Source organism: Heterodontus francisci, chromosome 16 (genome assembly GCF_036365525.1).
Source record: "Heterodontus francisci isolate sHetFra1 chromosome 16, sHetFra1.hap1, whole genome shotgun sequence".
In the NCBI taxonomy this organism is placed as follows: Eukaryota; Metazoa; Chordata; class Chondrichthyes; order Heterodontiformes; family Heterodontidae; genus Heterodontus; species Heterodontus francisci.
In genome coordinates, this window is record NC_090386.1 from 60376366 (window position 1) to 60396932 (window position 20567).

The 20567-nt window shown below is 41.6% G+C and overlaps 1 protein-coding gene across 4 annotated transcripts in view; it reads left to right on the forward strand.

Moving 5' to 3' along the window:
- jph2 (junctophilin 2) overlaps positions 1-20567 on the forward strand; it is a 135553-nt gene that overhangs the window by 85585 nt on the left and 29401 nt on the right. For 2 of the 4 annotated variants that reach the window (XM_068048249.1, XM_068048250.1), the window contains exons 3-4: positions 19-137; positions 19253-20184. In XM_068048249.1, the coding sequence (XP_067904350.1) occupies positions 19-137; positions 19253-20184 (1051 nt within the window). Of the gene's footprint in view, positions 1-18; positions 138-19252; positions 20479-20567 lie in introns of those variants that run through there. The other 2 variants (XM_068048248.1, XR_010976562.1) reach the window with 2 other exon arrangements.

The window sequence follows — 20567 nt, forward strand, 5'->3', positions numbered from 1 at the left end:
TGTAACATTTCCTTTCAGGTCTTCACATGCAAAAACCAAGGCTGAAGCAGCAGATCAGGCTTCACAGGCTGCAAGCAATGAATCCAGTATTGCAAGGGCGATCGCTAGGGAGCTGTCTCCAACGTTTTATCAACCAGGTATTTTTATGATTTAAAATGCTGGAAGATATCCTGCAAATATAAAAATGACCTGAAAAAGAAAATTGATTCTTCCATAGGGCAACAGGGAACAATAATATAAACTTAAATGTCAGGTAAATATGCTACAGCTGAATGAGTAGAATGGTCCACTGTCATTGCATGGCTTCTTATGTTCTTATACATAGATTGTGCAGTGTTTTTTATATCTAATCTTCTCAGTGAAATATTGCTTAGACTACAAGAGGAAATCCAGACTTTTATTTATTTAGAGATACAGCACTGAAACAGGCCCTTCGGCCCACCGAGTCTGTGCCGACCAAGAACCACCCATTTATACTAACCCTACAGTAATCCCATATTCCCTACCACCTACCTATACTAGGGGCAATTTACAATGGCCAATTTACCTATCACCTGCAAGTTTTTGGCGGTGTGAGGAAACCGGAGCACCCGGTGAAAACCCACGCGGTCACAGGGAGAACTTGCAAACTCCGCACAGGCAGTACCCAGAATTGAACCCAGGTCCCTGGAGCTGTGAGGCTGCGGTGCTAACCACTGCGCCACTGTGCCGCCCTTGTTTCAAATCCTGTTTAGAATTAAACATCATACTTATTACTTACTCTCATTAGAATAAAAATTACCTATCATTGGATAATATTTTTCAAATGTGCTTTCATAAAGCCATAGGCCCGATATTTACTCAGGGTTGGGAAGTGGGTAGGGGGTAGAAGGATTTTCGGATGGGTTTCCTGGACGTCCTGCAGAAATTAACTGCAGAAAGTCTTTCAAATTGTTTCAACAAGTTTCCTGCATAACAGCCAGCCAAATTGACAGGCTGTGACTGCCTGTAAGGCAGGAAAGCACCTGGAGAGCAGAAGACATCGTGGGGAGTGGGGAACGGGGGTCGTGGCAGTCAGAGTCTGCCGATTTGTGGGAGTCTGATTATGTGCAGGTAAGCTTGTTTGGCCTGGAAAAACACTCCCATTCCTTCTGGCCTATAGCAGTGCAATAGAGACACCTCGTGATCCAGCCCTCCTTGCCTCCTTTTATTTATTTATTTATTTTTTATTTAGAGATACAGCACTGAAACAGGCCCTTCGGCCCACCGAGTCTGTGCCGACCAACAACCACCCATTTATACTAACCCCACAGTAATCCCATATTCCCTATCACCTACCTACACTAGGGGCAATTTATAACAGCCAATTTACCTATCACCTGCAAGTCTTTGGATGTGGGAGGAAACCGGAGCACCCGGAGAAAACCCACGCAGACACAGGGAGAACTTGCAAACTCCGCACAAGCAGTACCCAGAATCGAACCCGGGTCCCTGGAGCTGTGAGGCTGCGGTGCTAACCACTGCGCCACTGTGCCACCCTGTTTTACATGCCACAATTTCCAAAGCCCAGGAATCCTGGCCTCCATGAGTTTACAAATTTTAAAATGCTGTTAAAATGAGGGCATACAGCCTCCTTTAAAAGATTTCTATAGCTGATCCACCTCCTGAGAATGGGTTGGCCACCTGCCCCTGCCCCCCACAAGCCAACTCTGTTAAAACTGGAAATGGGTGGGTTTGAAATTTTAAAATGTTTGTAACTTCCTCTCAACCACCACCAATCCATGGGGGTTAAAATGCCCCCCATAATGTTCAGTTGAAGAAGGCTTTTCTGCCGATTGGTCTCATTCTTCTAGAATACCAAACCTACAATTGCAGTATACAATCATCAAGTAAAGGGACTCTGAAGATGCTGATTTTAGAAATCCAGTATGAATTCGCATTTTATCCAGCTAGCTTACACACATCTAACTGCAATTTGACATTGTTCTGTGGATGAAATGATTTGCGAGATAATTGCTGAGTTGCTCAAATTCAGTTCAGATCAGCAAAGTTAAATTGAATGAAAAGGAGTCAGTAGATTTAGCTTAGCTTAATTCACACTGACTTCTGCTGCCTTATGTAATCAAGGACAATATTTCTTTTGGGCTTTTCTTTGTAAAACTCAGCAGGGCTTCTGGAATATCTTAGAAGTAAAATTCTCGCGAAATCTATAGCATTAAGTCTGAGAAGCATGCCAGTATAAAGTGAACATGGAGCTTTATATTATTTTGATTAGAATTTATTAATTGTTAATTGTATATCAATTATGTTTAATTATATGCAGGTGGAGGGCATTAATTAGGGTTGCACTTGAGCACATATAAAGAGACACTTGGTGAAACTGTGGTGTGTTTGAATTAGGAGGTGTATGTTTGCAATGTTTCACTCTGTAAATAAATATAAGCCTGAAAATAGATTGGCTCCAGTACTGTCCTTCAGCTGGCTTTCCGAATTAGAACATTAATGAATTTAAAATAATGTAAAAACTGACGTATTTTTCCAACAAAACCTAATAAACCATGACATAATATCCAGTGCCCATACCTTTTTTTTAAGAGCATTATCATCATAGAAAGAAATATCCAGAAAATATATCATTTTCCATTATCATGACATCAGATGTAAGTGTTACAATTACGATTTGGACACAAATTCTGTCTTTGTGCTGTACATTAACAAATAGAGAATAAAGGTTTAATAGTAACATTTTACTGGAATCAAAGAGGACGAAATTCTTGGAGTTCTGCTCTGCTGCTCAAAGTGAAACGGGGCTTCCAGCTGCAGTTTGACATGAGAGTGACCTCATCCCAAATCGGGATGAGGTGCTGTGTGGATGTCTGCCATATGGGTAAGAAAATCAAAGCAGCACCTTGCTGTTTATAAGGGTGTGAGCCCTTTTAGTCGTAGATAAAAATTTTTAAACGCTTCTTGAATTGCTCTTCTGTGGTTTTCTTAATGGCAGCTGATCACTCTCCCATTAAATGCTGCTGGGAAGCTTGCATCAGGCCTTTTCTGCCACATTGGTAAAATAAGGACACCTGCTTCATGTAGTCATACCTCCAGTAAAGGTGGAACTGGCACTATATCTGATCATTCTGCCTCTTTGAATAATGCCACAATGGAAGAGTAGATGGTGGCAAGAAGTTCTCATTACTTTCCATGAGGAGAGGGGAGAATGGAAGGGAGCAAAGGAGAGGAGTAAGAAGGAGAAAGAGCAAAGACGAAGGGCAAGAGAAGAGGGGAGAGGAAAAGATGGGAAGGGATCGAGAGAGGGTGAGGATGGAGATGGATGGGATTGGGGCAAGCCAAGAGTACAGGGAAAAAGAGAAAAGGTGTACAGGTACCCAAACTTTTGCCACAGTTCTGGGGGAATGATTCATATTTTCTTAATGCTCTGATCCACTTCATAGACTGTGCTATGCTTGGGTTTTATTTCTGCAGTGTTGAGCACTTTTATGCTTTGCAGACCACTTCAGTTTGATTCTCAGTAGCCTTTTCTGAATAGGGGAGCATTCATTTTATTTTCTGGGTTTAGCTCCAGGCAATGCCACATTCGAAAGGAGCACAACTTCCTGTCATTTCAGTTAAATGTTGAGTCATTTTCCTACCTTAAAAGTGCCATATAAATGCAAGTTGTTACTGTTTTCCATTTCTTTTCCAATTCAATCTATTCTGTTGATTTTCTTAATGTGCTGTCTTTGCTTCTTTAGTTTGCTTTTTTTTTAAATTAAACTTTTGGATTTTTTTATGTTCTATGTGGCCTGGTAGCATTGTGTCTTATAACATTATGTTCACAGCACTACCGGCAGGTGCAATACATTTGGAATATTGCCACTATGTACCATTTTTAATAAATAGCATAAGCATAGTGAGAGACTAACATTTTTAATGAACTAAATGTTAAGTATAAATTAAAAATATATTCTTCAATCCATTTTAATACATTGTAAGATTGGGAGATACACTGTAATTAAAATAGACAGTAAATGGCAGTCTGTAGCCAGCATATTCCATTTTCAGCAAGCTGACAGCTGGTGTAATGGTAGTAGGTTTTTTTAAATCCAGACTGGATAGTTTTAACATTGGCCACATGGTTTATTTATGACTGGCATGCATGTGAATCCTGGGCATGCAGCCATCCTGAAATAGAACTGCCTTCTTACTCAGTGTCAGTATTGAACTTCACTTGGTTTCACAGGAAACCTTGACTGGAAAACTGGATCTTGATTAATTTGTTCTGTAATCAGCCAATAAAAACAATCATGAATGTCCAAGGCATTGCTCCTTCTGAGGTTGCAGCCAAGGCCAAAAGACTACTACAGCCAAAAAAAACCTTGAAAGTGATCCATTGGCACCAGTTAGAGTTGAAGAGAAACTTGTGTTATTTTTAGTTGGGTGACATTGCACCACTTTGACATTCTGGCTGGTGGTTCGGGGTGAAGGTTGCTGAAGCACTCTTGCTGGTGTGAGGCACCCATCCTCTATATGCTAATGACCCAGTCCCTGCAATTTGGGATGGGCTCTGTGCTTCTCTTGTGCAGAAAATGATTCCACTCTGTCGCTCATCCGCTGGGGGTGGTGGTCCGAGTTAAACTTCAGGGTATTGGTCTCTGCTTATTGTCTGCCTCTGCTGGCATGATTACGACAAGGAGCCTATTATGTGCCAATCTCAATTGAATCGTGTTTTTTCCTACTTTGTTGACATAATGCCAATTCACTGTTTCAGCTTTTTAAATGGTGAATGATGTAAGTTTTTCTTTTACTGAAATGATAATAAGGCTGAACAGAAAAATGTATGGCACTATTGTCAAGGAATTAATATTTGATTATAAACACACAATACTGCAGATGCTGAAAATCTGAAATAAAAACCAACTGCAGGAATTATTCAGCAGGCCAGGCAGCCTCTGCAAAGATAGCGAGTTGGCATTACACATCAATGACCTTTCATCAGAACTGATAAAAGTTAGAGATGTAGCAGGTTTTATGGAAGTACAGAGGCTGGGAATGGAGAAGGGTGGGGAGAAAGAACAGGGAAGGTCTGTGATAGGATGGAAGGCAGGAGAGATTACATTGACAAAAGGGATGATGGTGCAGGGCAAAAGGCGATGGCAATGGGACAAGAAAAGAAAAAAAAAGATGGTTCCAGAGTAAGTGTAAATGGGAATTGCAGAATCATTACAACAGCTGCTGTCTGAAAAAATGGGGGTAGTGGTAGTGATTTGAAATTGTTGAACGCAATGTTGAGTTTGGAAGGCTGTACAGTGCTTAATAGAAAAATGAGGTGCTGTTCCTCGAGCTTATGTAGAGTTTCATTGAAACTGTATAGGAAACCCTGTTTGCTGCCTCTGTACTTAAAACCTGTTAGATCTCTAAATTTTTCCAGTTCTGACAAAAAGCCATCAGCCTGAAATGTTAATTCTGTTTTTCTCTCTCTGTTAGGTATTCAAATATTAGAACTAAATTAGATCTTTGTTCTGATTCAGCTTTCTTGTTTTATTTGTTGTAACGGGAAATTAGATTTTCAGAAACCTTACAAATAAACTGAGTGGACTGAAATATGCCTTAATTATACACCTAGGTTACTAAACAATTATTTTTGAAGAAATTAATATTTGTGTCTAGAATGAAAAGGGACAGCTTTGCTCTGCTAAACTATTGGAAATGCTTTTTCCTTCCATTTATACACACACAGCCCAATGTGGTGGCACATCTCCCTCCTCTCAGGCCCCATTCCCTAACCTTTTTTTGGGCTTCAGACTTTAGGTGCTTCTACCCCTTTTAATTGTGACATCTCATCGGCTAGGACTGCAGCCTGTTCATCATATCAGGAGGCTGCTCCGCATGACGAATGACTCTCAACTCAAGGAAATGGGTTAGGGTTGGGGCAGCGGTTCAGTTCTGCCCTGATACTGCCCTGGCAGTGAACTCACTCCTGAGCAAAATCTAGTGTGTTGCCTGTGAATGATGCTATAATGACATGCAACATCAACGTTTTTCCAGACTCATTCTGTATTCAAAATGGGATCTAACTTCTTTAAATACAAGCTGTTTTGGAGTATGGTGAAAATATAGCAAGATTTTTGACTAAGTTGGATTTTATGACAGAATATTTCGATATTACTCATAAGGGCTTAATTTTTTCTTACCGAGGTTTAAGAAGGTACGAGCCCATGCGATCCAGGGCAATTTGGCAAATTAGATCCAAAATTGGCTTAGTGGCAGGAGACAGAGGGTGATGGTCGAGGGTTGTTTTTGCGAGTGGAAGCCTGTGATCAGTAGTGTACTGCAGAGATCGGTGCTAGGACCCTTGCTGTTTGTAATGTACATTAATGATTTAGATGTGAATATAGGAGGTATAATCAATAAGTTCGTACATGACACGAAAATTGATGGTGTCGTAAATGGTGAGGAGGAAAGCCTTAGATTACAAGACAATATAGATGGGCTGGTAAGATGGGCGGAGCTGTGGCAAATGGAATTTAATCCTGAGAAGTGTGAGGTGATGCATTTTGGGAGGACTAACAAGGCAAGGGAATGTACAATGGATGGTAGGACCCTAGGAAGTACAGAGGGTCAGAGGGACCCTGGTGTACTTGTCCATAGATCACTGATGGCAGCAGCACAGGTAGATAAGGTAGTTAGGAAAGCATATGGGATACTTGCCTTTATTAGCCGAGGCATAGAATATAAGAGCAGGGTGGTTATGATGGAGCTGTATAAAATGCTAGTTAGGCCACAGCTGGAGTACTATGTACAGTTCTGGTCACCACATTATCGGAAGGATGTGATTGCACTGGAGAGGGTGCAGAGGAAATTCACCAGGATGTTGCCTGGGCTGGAGCATATCAGCTATGAAGAGAGACTGGATAGGCTAGGGTTGTTTTCCTCAGAGCAGAGAAGGCTGAGGGGGGACCTGATTGAGGTATACAAATTTATGAGGGGCATTGATGGGATGGATAGGAAGGCACATTTTCCCTTAGTGGAGGGATCAATAACCAGGGGCATAGATTTAAGGTAAGGGGCAGGAGGTTTAGAGGGGATTTGAGGAAAAAAAATGTTTTCACCCAAAGGGTGGTTGGAATCTGGAACACACTACCCGAAGGGGTGGTAGAGGCAGGAACCCTCACAACATTTAAGAAGTATTTAGATGTGCACTTGAAATGCCATAGTATACAAGGCTATGGGCCAAGTGCTGGAAAATGGGATTAGAATAGATAGGTGCTTGATGGCCGGCATGGACACGATGGGCAAAAGGGCCTGTTTCTGTGCTGTATAACCCTATGACTCTATAGCAGTATTAGCCTAGACACAACAGCAGTTACTGACTTCTGTGAAATGCTGAAGTAGTGGACATTGAGGACCCACCCCCCTGCCCCACAGAGTCCAGTTAGCTGAAATTCATTCATATTAGTTTATTAATAATTGTCTTCATTCAGGTTTGGAGAATAATCAATCTAGTTACTTAGAATGAAAGCTATATGTCTTTTCTAAGGGAGTGCTCAAAGAATAGTCATCCCAATTGACTGTCTTAAGGAGGCAGTGCTCTGAGGCAGTCTCTCTCACTCTCTCAATCAAAGGTTTGTGGTTTTGCAGCCAGCTGGACAAGACTGTCTTTTCTGACTGAAAAGTAAGAGCCAGCTTGCCTCTGAAGTGTAGAGCTCTCTATTAAAGCCTATGTTTAGAGAGAAAGTACGTTTGCATCCATCTTGTTTTCATAATCTGAAGAATATAGGGAAATATATTGTTCCCAGTGGGAAATCTGCAAACTATCCGTTCAAGTATTTTTGAAAGTAAACCAGTAATTCTGTCCTGTCTCTGTCAAGTGCTTATTTAATTTGCCTCTGTAAAGAGAGAATTTATATTATGGCACATGTTGACCTAGAAATTCCTCCTGTCACACTGCTCTTCAGATGCCGTCTTCTCCAAAAAGGCACATTCTCCCGTCTATCACCTTCTGCAGCAGGACCTGCAAAGTTAAATCTTGGAAAGTTGTTTGCCACCCTGGTCTTGCAGCAGCTATTTTTATCCCTCAGCAGCAGTAGAGCTTTAAAGTTGCCAGCAATCCTAGTAACAGATAGAGCACACCTTTGCTTCTATTATTTTCAGTTTGTACTTATTCTTGCAGAAAATTGATGTTGACCAAACACTTCAGTTATCTTCCACTTACTGTGGGTGTCTTCACATTGTGTTAGAAATAATGGTTTGGCACTTTTAGAAATTCTATCACATTTGGTGCAATTAGCCCATTTCTAAATCACTGATTAATTTATGTATTTCCTTCAAACTAAATATAACTGAACACACACAATTGAGGCACATAAAATTCCATAATATGTTAAGGAAAATAACCTAACTGCAATATTTTGTTAATATCCTTTTATAAAATGTACCAAATCTATAACTTTGTATTGTTACAAGACAAAATACATATAACAAAGTGCATTCTAGATGAGCTCAGGACATAATTTAACAGGGTTTCCTTTTAGGATGGATGTTTAACATGGCTTAAAAGTACATTCTTTCCCATCAGTTCTTTTCCTCAGTTTTGATGTGCTGGTGTTTTACTTTGAACCAATCAGCAAAACATGAAGGTGAAAGTATGACAGCAGTGAGAGCTGAGTCTAAACCATGATCGTTGCTAAAAAGTTCACAACCACTTTCTGATGGTGTTACTCAGAGGTTTACACACGTTCACTTTCACTTAAATTATTGACCAAGGAAAAAATGTCCCCAGAGACATGTTATAAAAAATCCTAGCGGAATAAAGGATGGTGCTGATCATTACACAAATTCACTGCAGCATTAGAAGGTACCTCTACTTGAAAATATATTCTAGTTTATAGTACTGGTTAAATTGCTGTTGAAATACATTAAGAATTACCAGTGGCCTCCGATAAGAATCATATTGTACAGTCCTATTGCTGACAGCTGTGATCTTGAAAACATTGCTGAGATGATAATCATGAAGTTTAGTGGATTATGATGGTTTGGAAAGTCAATGCTGTGGAATACCACAGATGGGTGATTTAATCCCTCTTTAATGCAATTACTGATCATGATTAAATACTGAAGTATTTTACGAGGGAGTGTTGCCATCCATACCTAGTTTGTAAATCAGTTACAAATAAATTGAATTAACTTTAATATTTATGACAGTTGCACTTCATAATAAACAGTGTGACTGGTATCACAATGAGTAATTTGAAAAATAACATATTTTCATGTTCCCTGAGAATATCTTGCTTTGGTGTGATATTCTGGGGTCTTGTTGGAAGCTGACATAAATATTTCAACTGAATTATCCACGGTCAGTTTCCTCAGCTACAGTGATGACGCTTAGCTCTACCTCATCACCAACTCTCTCGACCACTCCACCATCTCTAATTGCTTGTCTGACATCCAGTACTGGATGAGCAGAAATTTCCTCCAGTTAAATGCTGGGAAAACCAAAGCTATTGTCTTCAGTCCCGGCCACGAGCTCCACTCCCTAGCCATCGATTCCTGGTAACTCTGAGGCTGAACCAGACTTCCTGCAACCTTGGTGTTATTTTTGACAGGAGATGAGCTTTCAGCCATGTATCTAAACCATCACTAAGACTACTTATTTCAACCTTCATAGCAATATAACATAAGCGTTTTGTGCTGTAAATTCTATGATTCTACTTATTGTTACAACCAGGTGAGAAAGGGTTCTAGGGGTTCCCTCTTAGCCTTTGCCTGGTTTGACTGTGACAGGGTTTAGTTTTTAAAAACACTGTTTTTAGCTCCCCCTCAGTGAATCCTTGTTCACTGCTCTCCAATTGTAAGGCAAAAAAATCAACCAGACAGGTTTTGTTCGATTTATACAAGAAAGGTGTAAGTTTATTAACTTTAAAACTCTAAATCTCTTAAAACTACTACGAATAGGCGACATGCCCACGCTAGCATGCATACGCGATAAACACACTCGCAGATAGAGACGGGAAAGGTTTGAAGCAATAGCTGCAGGTCATTTACTGTCCTTTGAGTTCAATGTAGAGTCTTTGATTACAGTTAAATCTTGCCAATTCGTTGGGGCCCAGTGGACACTTTCAAATTTGTTTCGATGTAGGAGTCTTTCTTGAGGTTTCAGTGTCTTCAGTGGATCTGGAAATTCATGAGAGAGAGCCAGGCAGGCGAGAGGCTCTTTCTTCGAGTTCAGTTGCAGTCTGACCCAAACTGAGCAGTTAGGGCCAGCAGGTTAGTCATGTGACTAGCTTCTTAAACAAACTCTCCTGCTTTTTTGTGTATTCCTTTCGTTTTAGCAGACACCCGCAGTGGGGGCGGAGTGGAATGCTGGCATGTTCCACATTCAGTGTCTGGTGATCAAAATCCATTTAGGTTAATTGGATCAGGGAGTAGTTCCCTTATCTTTTCAGGTAACTGTCTCTTAGTATGCAAAAATGTTTTCAGCCACTGCTGTGATTTCTGTTAACAAGTTATCTTTTCAGTCCAGCAACATTTTAAAATTAATGTTTCATATGACAAAATTAATATGCCTCCCTTCGTGGCAGGTGGGGTCTTAGTAACATATTTAGTTTTTCTCTATAATTAGCAACCAAAAGAAAGCATTCCCTACCTATCACAATGATGGTTTGCCTATATTGCTTTTGATTTAAAAAAAAAATAATAATTACAAATACTTATTTGAAATAGTTTTCCTAGGAGCAGAGTATATTTGTTTTTTGCTGATGATGCTCCAGAAACATACGTAAATATGATTATGGCAGACATTTAAGGGGATATTTCAGAATACTCAGAATAAGTACATTCCTACTATAAAGAAACATTCTAAGGGGGGGGAACCCACTGTCCGTGGTTAACTGAAGAAGTTAAGTAAAGCATCAAGCTTAACGAAAAGGCACATAATTGCACAAAGATGAGTGGCAGTTCAGATGATTGTTCAGAATATAAAAAACGACAGAGAATGCCTAAAAGGTTAATCAGAAGAAAGAAATTGGAGTATGAGAGGAAGCTAGCTAGAAAAGTAAAAACGGATAGAAAGAGTTTCTGCAGGTATTTAAAAAGGAAAAGAGTGAGTACAGTGAGTGTTGGTCCTCCAGAGAGTGAGAATGGGGAGCTAATAATAGATAATAAGGAAATAGCGGACGCAATGAACAAATATTTTGCTTCTGTCCTTACTATAGAGGAAACAAAAAACGTTCCGACAATAGCTGTAAATCAGGAGGTAGAAGGAAGAGAGGAACTTAGTGAAATTACAGTTAGCAGGGAAGCGGTACTGAACAAACTGATGGAGCTGCGGGCTGACAATTCCTTGGTCCTGATAGATTTCATCCTAGGGTCTTAAAAGGGGTGGCTAATGAGGTAGTCGATGTGTTGGTGTTAATTTTTCAAAATTCGCTGGACTCTGGAAAGGTTCCATCAGCATGGAAAGTAGCAAATATAACCCCTCTATTCAGGAAGTTGGGGGGAGGCAGAAAGCAGGTAACTATAGGCCAGTTAGCTTGACGTTTGTCGTGGGGAAGGTATTCGAATCGATCATGAAGGAGGTTGTAGCTGGGCACCTAGAAAAATTTAGATAATCAGGAATAGTCAGCATGGTTCTGTGAAAGGGAAATAACGTTTAACCAATTTAGAGTCATAGAGAGATACAGCACCGAAACAGGCCCTTCGGCCCAATGAGTTTGCGCCAACCATCAACCACCCATTTCTACTAATCCTACATTAATCCCATTTTTCCCTCTCATTCCCACCTTCCCTCAATTCTCCCACCACCTACCTACACTGGGGCAATTTTTTTTTTACAATGGCCGATTTACCTATCAACCCACAAGTCTTTGGCATGTGGGAGGAAACCGGAGCACCTGGAGGAAACCCACGCGGTCACAGGGAGAACTTGCAAACTCCGCACAGGTAGTACCCAGAACCGAACCTGGGTTGCTGGAGCTGTGAGGCTGCGATACTAACCACTGTGCTGCCCTTTGTTGGAGTTCTTTGAAGGAGTGACATGTGCTGTGGATAAAGGGGAGCCTGTTAATGTATTGTACTTGGATTTCCAGAAGGCATTTGACAAGGTGCCACATAAAAGGTTATTGCGCAAAGTAGGAGCTCATGGTATAGGGGGTAACATATCAGCATGAATAGAAGATTGGCTGGCTGGCAGAAAACAGAGAGTATGCATAAATAGGTCCTTTTCTAATTGGTAGGATGTGACGAGTGGAGTCACGCAAGGGTCTGTGCAAGGGCCTCAACCTTTTACAATTTATATCTATGACTTGGATGAGGGGAGCGATGGCATGGTGGCTAAATTTGCAGATGACACAAAGATAGGTAAGAAAGTATGTTGTGAAGAGGACATAAGGAGCTTGCAGACCAATATAGATAGGCTGAGTGAATGGGCAAAAATCTGTCAGATGGAGTATAATGTGGGAAAATGTGACGTCGTTCATTTTGGCAGGAAGAATAAAAAAGCGGAGTATTAATTAAATGGAGAATGACTACAAAATTCCGAGGTGCAGAGGTGTTCGAGTGCAGTAGTAACAAAACGTTAGTATGCAGGTACAGCAGGTAATAAAGAAGGGTAATTGAATGCTATCCTTTATTACGAGAGGAATTGAAAATAAAAGTAAGGATGTTATGCTTCAGTTGTACAGGGCATTGATGAGACCACATCTAGAATACTGTGTGCAGTTTTGGTCTCCTTATTTAAGGAAGGATGTAAATGCATTGGAAACAGGTCAGAGAAGGTTTACTAGGTTGATACCTGGAATGAGCAGGTTGTCTTATGAGGAAAGGTTGGACAGACTGGGCTTGTTTTCACTGGAGTTTAGAAGAGTGAGGGGTGACTTGATTGAAGTTTATAAGATCCTGAACGCTCTAGACAAGTTGGATGTGGAGAGGATGTTTCCACTTGTGGGTCAATCCAGACTAGGGGGCACGGTTTTAAAATTAGGGGTCACCCTTTTAGGACAGAGATGAGGAGACATTTTTTCTCTCAGAGGGTTGTGCGACTTTGGAACTCTATGCCTCAGAAGATGGTGGTGGCGGCGGGGTCATTGAATATTTTTAAGGTGGAGGTAGATAGATCCTTGTTAGGCAAGGGAATCAAAGGTTATCGAGGGAAGATGGGAGTATGGAATTCAAAACACAAACACATCAGCCATGATCTTATTGAATGGTGGAGTAGGCTCGAGGGGCCGAATGGCCTACTTCTCCTAATTTGTAAATATATAACTGCATATTGTATATTCCCATTATGAAAATTGTACAAACTCAATTGCCTTAATTTTCCTGTTGAAAATAGTAGCAAAATCAGGATACTGCAAGACTTCGGTATATTGCTTTGGTTTCAAGCCCTACTGGTCAGCGACTACTGTTGTGCTGTTGAGGTTTAGGGATTTTAATAACAACCAACCACCTGAGATATTTCATAATTTTGTGATGTGGGCATTGCTGGAAAGGTAGGTGTTTATTGCTCATCCCTGGTTCTATTGCAGGCAGGTGGGATTAGTATAGATGGGCATTATGGTCGGCATGGACGTGGTGGGCCGAAGGACCTGTTTCTATACTGTATGACTCTATGACTCTAGTTGCTCTGAGCAAGTATGGTGGGCCTTCTAGTGGTGTGATAGACTTGCTTAGGCCACTTCAGAGGGCAGGTGATGTGGGACTGGAGTCACATATAAGACAGGGCAAGAATGGTAGAATTCACAGAATTGTTACAGTGGAGAAGGAGGCCATTTGCCCTGTCATGTCCGCGCTGGCTCTCTGAACGAGCAATTCACTTAGTGCCACTCCACAGCCTTCTTCCCGTAACCCTGCACGTTCTTCCTTTTCAGATAATAATTCAATTCCCTCTTGAATGCCTAAATTGAATTTGCCTCCATCACACTCTCATGCAGTGCATTCCAGATTCTAACCGCTCGCTGAGTGAAAAAGTTTTTCCTTATGTCTCCATTGCTTCTTTGGCAAATTACCCTAAATCTGTTTCCTCTTGTTCTCGATCCTTCCAGCATTGGGAGCAGTTTTTCCTTATCTACTCTGTCCAGACCCCTCACCATGAGCTGCGCAGCATCTTCTTCCTTGGTAAAGATAGATGCAAAGTATTCAGTTGCTACATCAGCTATTCCTCCTGTCTCCATGCGTAAATCCCCTTTTTGGTCCCTAATTGGCCCTACTCCTTTTACCACCTTTTTACTATTTATATGCTTATGGAAGACTTTTGGATTCCCATTTATGTTAACTGCCAGTCTCTTTTCATACACTCTCTTAGCTTCTTTTACATGCTTTTTCACTTCTGCTCTGAACCTTCTATATTCAGCCTAGTTCTCTGTTGTATTATCCACCTGACATCTGTCAAAGGCACACGTTTCCTTCTTCATAATATCTTTTTTTTGACATCCAGGGAGCTCTAGATTTGTTTGCCCTACCTTTCCCCTTCGTGGGAATATACCTTGACTATACCTGAAGTATTTCTTGTTTAAAAGCAGCCCATTATACAGTTCCCGTTTTTCCTGCCAACCTTTGATTCCAATTTATTGGGCCCAAATCCATTCTTTCCCCATTGAAATAAAAGCAAATTACTGCAGATGCTGAAAATCTGATGGCAAATGTTCATCCTGGAGTTTAGTTACTAGTGGTGTCCCGCAAGGATCTGTTTTGGGACCACTGCTGTTTGTCATTTTTATAAATGACCTGGAAGAGGGTGTAGAAGGGTGGGTTAGTAAATTTGCGGATGACACGAAGGTCGGTGGAGTTGTGGATAGTGCCGAAGGATGTTGTAGGGTACAGAGGGACATAGATAGGCTGCAGAGCTGGGCTGAGAGATGGCAAATGGAGTTTAATGCGGAAAAGTGTGAGGTGATTCACTTCGGAAGGAGTAACAGGAATGCAGAGTATTGGGCTAATGGGAAGATTCTTGGTAGTGTAGATGAGCAGAGAAATCTTGGTGTCCAGGTACATAAATCCCTGAAAGTTGCTACCCAGGTTAATAGGGCTGTTAAGAAGGCATATGGTGTGTTAGCTTTTATTAGTAGGAGGATCGAGTTTCGGAGCCACGAGGTCATGCTGCAGCTGTACAAAACTCTGGTGAGGCCGCACCTGGAGTATTGCGTGCAGTTCTGGTCACCGCATTATAGGAGGGATGTGGAAGCTTTGGAAAGGGTGCAGAGGAGATTTACTAGGATGTTGCCTGGTATGGAGGGAAGGTCTTACGAGGAAAGGCTGAGGGACTTGAGGTTGTTTTCGTTGGAGAGAAGGAGGAGGAGAGGTGACTTAATAGAGACATATAAGATAATCAGAGGGTTAGATAGGGTGGATAGTGAGAGTCTTTTTCCTCGGATGGTGATGGCAAACACGAGGGGACATAGCTTTAAGTTGAGGGGTGATAGATATAGGACAGATGTTAGAGGTAGTTTCTTTACTCAGAGAGTAGTAGGGGCGTGGAACGCCCTGCCTGCAACAGTAGTAGACTCGCCAACTTTAAGGGCATTTAAGTGGTCATTGGATAGACATATGGATGAAAATGGAATAGTGTAGGTCAGATGGTTTCACAGGTTGGCGCAACATCGAGGGCCTGTACTGCGCTGTAATGTTCTAAAAAAAAAACAAGAAATGCTGGAAATACTCAGCAGGTCTGGCAGCATCTGTGGAGAAAGAAGCAGAGTGAATGTTTCAGGTCAGTGACCTTTCATCAGATGACCTTTCTGATAAAAGGCCACTGACCTGAAACGTTAACTCTGCTTCTCTCTCCACAGATGCTGCCAGACCTGCTGAGTATTTCCAGCATTTCTTATTTTACCCCATTGAAGTTGGCTTTCCCCCAGTTAATTATTCTTAGTCTGGATTGTTCCTTGTCCTTTCCCATATTCAACCTATACCTTATGATACAATGATTACTATCCATAAAGCTTGATACAATGATCACTGTCACAGAATTGATTTACATGCAAGTTTATTGGATCATGGAATGGTTTGATATGGAATAGTTGAGACAGAAATCATTGCATCTTTCAAGGGAAGATTGGATAAATATTTGAAGCAGAATAATGTACAGGGCTTTGGATAGAAAATCAGGCAGTATGTTCACTTTTGGTTTGTTTAAAAACAGCCAGTAGACATAAGGGGCCAGATGGTTTTGTTCTCTGCTAGTTCTGGGATCAGTTGCTTTTTATTTCATTAATTGAATGCATATTCTGCAGGATACTTGTAACAGCCCAAATGTTGTCAAGGAAGATGAGGACAATATGAATTTCTCAACCAGTGATACGATAAATGGAGACAAAAGCAAAAATACTGCAGATGCTGGAAACCTGAAATAAAAACAGAAAATGCTAGAAATGCTCAGCAGGTCTAGCAGCATCTGTGGAGAAACACAGTTAACAGGCAGAATTTTTCACAGGCTTCTGGACCCCGACGGCAGGACCAAATGGGGGGCCTGAGCCCACACATCCCAGGAACCAGACTGGGGGAATCTATTTTCCTGGAGGTGGCCGCCTAATTTGCTGCCTCCGAGCTCGCCGTCCAATTAAGGATGGCAGGCAGGCTCCTGATACTGCTGGCTCAACCACAAGGAGAGGTGGGTGTTGCTGAGAAAGGTAGCAGAATGTGAGAGGACCTCAAAATGGAGGCACCCTCAGAGGGACCAAGCAGGCAGGCTCCTCCCATTAGTGGGGAAACCCCTCTGAAGTCAGCATTTGGGCTGCAGGTGCAGCCTCTTCTGCCAGCAGCCCTCTCTTTTTAGGAGATGGAGCCTACAGCTCTGATGCCCCCCCTCCACCCGCCTCAGGACTACCACAGGGAGACAGCCACCATTAAGCTGACACCTCCACATGTGGTGCGGAGCTGTTCCGCCACAGGCAAAATGCTGGTGAGCACTCTAATTAGCCCCTAATTTCAGTGGGCAGCTGATCAGCACAGCCGGCCTGTGCTGTTCCGATGCGGCACCCCGCTACTTTCCTGGCTCCCCCAACCTCCACCTCTGCCACCTCGGGGCCAGGAAAATTCTGCCCAATGTTTTAGGTCTGTGACCTTTCATCAGAATTGGGAAAAGTTAGAAATGTATTAGTTTTTGAGCAACTGAAAGGGGAAGGGTGGACAAAAGAACAAAAGGGAAGGTTTATGATGGGGTGGAAGACAGGAGAGATTAAATAACTGACAGATGGTTTCATGATGCAAGGCTGAAGGGTGTGGTACTGGGGCAAATAAAATCTATGATGAATGGAGACAATGGGCAACATACAACATTTTTCTTTCATAGAATGATACAGCACAGAAGGAGGCCATTCAGCCCATTGTGCTTGCACTGGCTCTTTTGAAAGAGCTTTCCAATTAATCTTATTCCCCTGCCCTTTCCCCATAGCCCCACAAACCTTTCTCCTTCAAATTTTTATCCAGTTTCCTTTTGATTGTTATTAAATCTGCTTCCACCACCCTCATAGCAATCATAGCAATGTGTTGCATTAAAAAAAAATCTCCACATCTCTCCTCTGGTTCTTTTGCCAATTACCTTAAATCGGTGTCCTCTGGTTTGTGACCTTTCTGCCATTGGAAACCATTTCTCCTTATCTACTCTATCAATATCCTTCTTAATTTTAAACACTTCTATTAAATCTCCCCTCAACAACAACTTGTATTTATATAGCACCTTTAACATAATAAAATCCCCATTGTGCTTCAATGAGTGATAAAATTTGACATCGAGCCCCGGGAGGGGAGAGGTAGATGGCAGTGTGATTTAGGGAGGAAATTGCAGAGCTGAGGCCTAGGTAACGGAAGGCATGGCCACTAGCAGTGGAGTGAAAAAATCAGACATGTGCAGGAGGCCAGAACTGGAGGAGTGCAGAGATCTTGGAGGGTTGTAGCACTGAAGGAGATTATAGAGAAAGGAAGAGATGAGGCCATGGATGGGTTTGAAAACAAGAATGCAAATTTTTAAATTGAGGCATTGCTGGACTTGGAGCAAATGTAGGTCAATGAGCACAGGGGTGATGGATGAACGAGACCGTGTGAGATAGGATACGGGCAGCAGCTTGGACCTGAAGTTTATAAAGAGAGGCTGTCCAGGAGAGCATTGAAATAATTGCATTTAGAGGCAACAAAGGTCTGACTGAGGATTTCTGAGATGAGCGATGTTAACCTTTTCTGTTCGAACAACCAAAGCGTCTCGAGTCTGTCCATGTAACTGATGCCCTGAATTCCTACAAGTAAGCCTCCTCTGTACCTCTCTAAAACCTTGACATCCTTCCTAAAGTGTGGTGCCAATATTGGACACTGTAGTTCAGCTGAGGCCTTCACAGTGACTTGTAAAGAATTTAGTATAACTCTTATATAATATATTAATAAATATTTAGTATAACTCTTGCTTTTGTTCTCTAGACCACTGTTATTAAAGCCAAGGGACCCATATGTTTTTTTAAATAGTGCTCTCCTGATACCATTGGAGCAAACCTCATTATTTCACTGCACAAATGTTCCATACTATTTTTCCAAATTGTCTATGACCTGCAATGTTAAAGAACAAAACATTCAGTTACTCCTTTATCTTAAAGACGCCAGTGACTGTATGCTAGTGTTGGGTATGTTAACTTAATGGTTATGTACCTGTATTACACACCCAGAGATTGTGAATTCAAATCCTACCATGGCAGGATGTGAAATTAAATTCAAGAAATCTCATTATTTTTGCACTGTTCAAGAAAAGAATGACCATGAGAGCCTTTAAATTGTCACCAAAAAATTCTACTGGTTCACTAATGCCATTCCACATGACACAGTTCACTGTTAATGATCTCAGAGCACCTAGGGATGAACAATAAATACTACCTTGGCAGTGTAGTCCACATTCCAAGAACAAATAATGGAGGCTATTACTCGAGTATGCACTTGCGACAGGAACCTTGTGTATTCAAACACTAGGAATATGCTTCCTGCGAATTGTGGTCCATGAAAACAGTAATAGTTCTCTAATGTATGCTAGTAGTGGGTTAATTTCCCAGAGATGCAGCTAGCTGTCATGGACTGAGGGCCAACTGTAATATTTGGAATTATTTGACAATTCAGTACAATACAGTTCCCTTTTGGTGTAGACATATCATTGATTATTATTTTGCCAGTGGTCAACTTGAGTTGCTTTGGTGAAAAGGAAATGAGCAAGGTTGTTTGCATCGTTATTATACTGAAGTAATGTAGAGTAGTCTACATATCCTGAAATTTAACTAAACAGCTCACAATAAACTAATTATTCTTTTTCCAGGTCCTGAATATCAGAAGAGAAGATTGCTTCAGGAACTGATGGAGAATGGAGGTAATGTTGAAAATACAGACCAGGAACCCCCATCAATAGAAGAGCCTCCACCTACTCCTCCAGAGAGTCCTGGACTCCATGAGAAAACCACAACCCCACTAGAGTCATCTCCTGCTGGCACTCCTTCACCAAGTCCAATGGAGACACCACCAGAGGTCAGAAAAGTTCGAGAATCAAATCCCAAGATGGAGGACTCCAGCCACTTGAGTCCTGGCAACTGGAACGGGGAGCAAAATAAAAGTAGCCGGTCCAACAGTCATCCTGGAACACCTTCTGATTTACTAACCATGCAGGTTGACAACAGGTCAGCTGCCAACAACCGGAATCCACCCAGGACCTCTGGTTATCAGAGCAACCGAAGAACACCAACAAAACTGGAGGAGCAACTACAGAACAACTATGATTTGGACATTAAGCCTCTAGAAAGGATTGAAAGCAAATCTAGTACAAATCAAAAGAGCAAGTCAAGAGAACCTACCCCCTCCCACCAGCTGCATGATGCTAAAGTCCACGAAAGCTATCACAGTTATGCTGTGCGGACACAGGTAGGACCTCCTCCTTTAGATTTAGTGGATGATGAAGCTCCTGTAAAACTGTTGCCAGTCAAGAAAGAAGCAATCCCAGCAAAACCTTTAACATCAGAGCCAAAACCAGAGGTCAAAGTAAAAAAACCTGAACCAGAACCAAAGCCAGCACCTCAAGTGCAAGAAACTGCTTCACGTCCCAAACAGGAAAAACAGCCACAACCCCAGCCACAATCCAGACCTCAACCCAAGCCTGAGCTGAAACCTGGGCTTAAACCAGTGTCAAAACCAGTACCTAAACTAGTAACACAGCCTGAAGCAGCAGGGAAGGCAGATGTTACAGCACCATTTGATCAGGTGAGTATATCATTGGAGCACAGGGATGATGCATGGATTTACAAATTGATGTTTTACAAACAGTTGCCTTCTATGACAGTAGATTTTTAGCACAGCCAGATAAATATTCGACTTTGTAAATATCCTCCTGGTACATTTTTACGTTGTTGCCATTAAAATCCTGGCATGTTAAGCGGGAAAGGCCACATTGTTAATTGTATGCAGGTGGTGACATTAATTGGGGATTCACTTGAGCTTTATAAATCGACACGGACTAAAACTGTGGCTGTTGAGTTAGAAGGTGTATGCTTGTAATGTGTAACTCTGTAAATAAACATAAACGTGTTTAAAGATTGGCTCCAGTTCTATCCTTCACCAACTGGCTTTCTGGAATAGAACACACA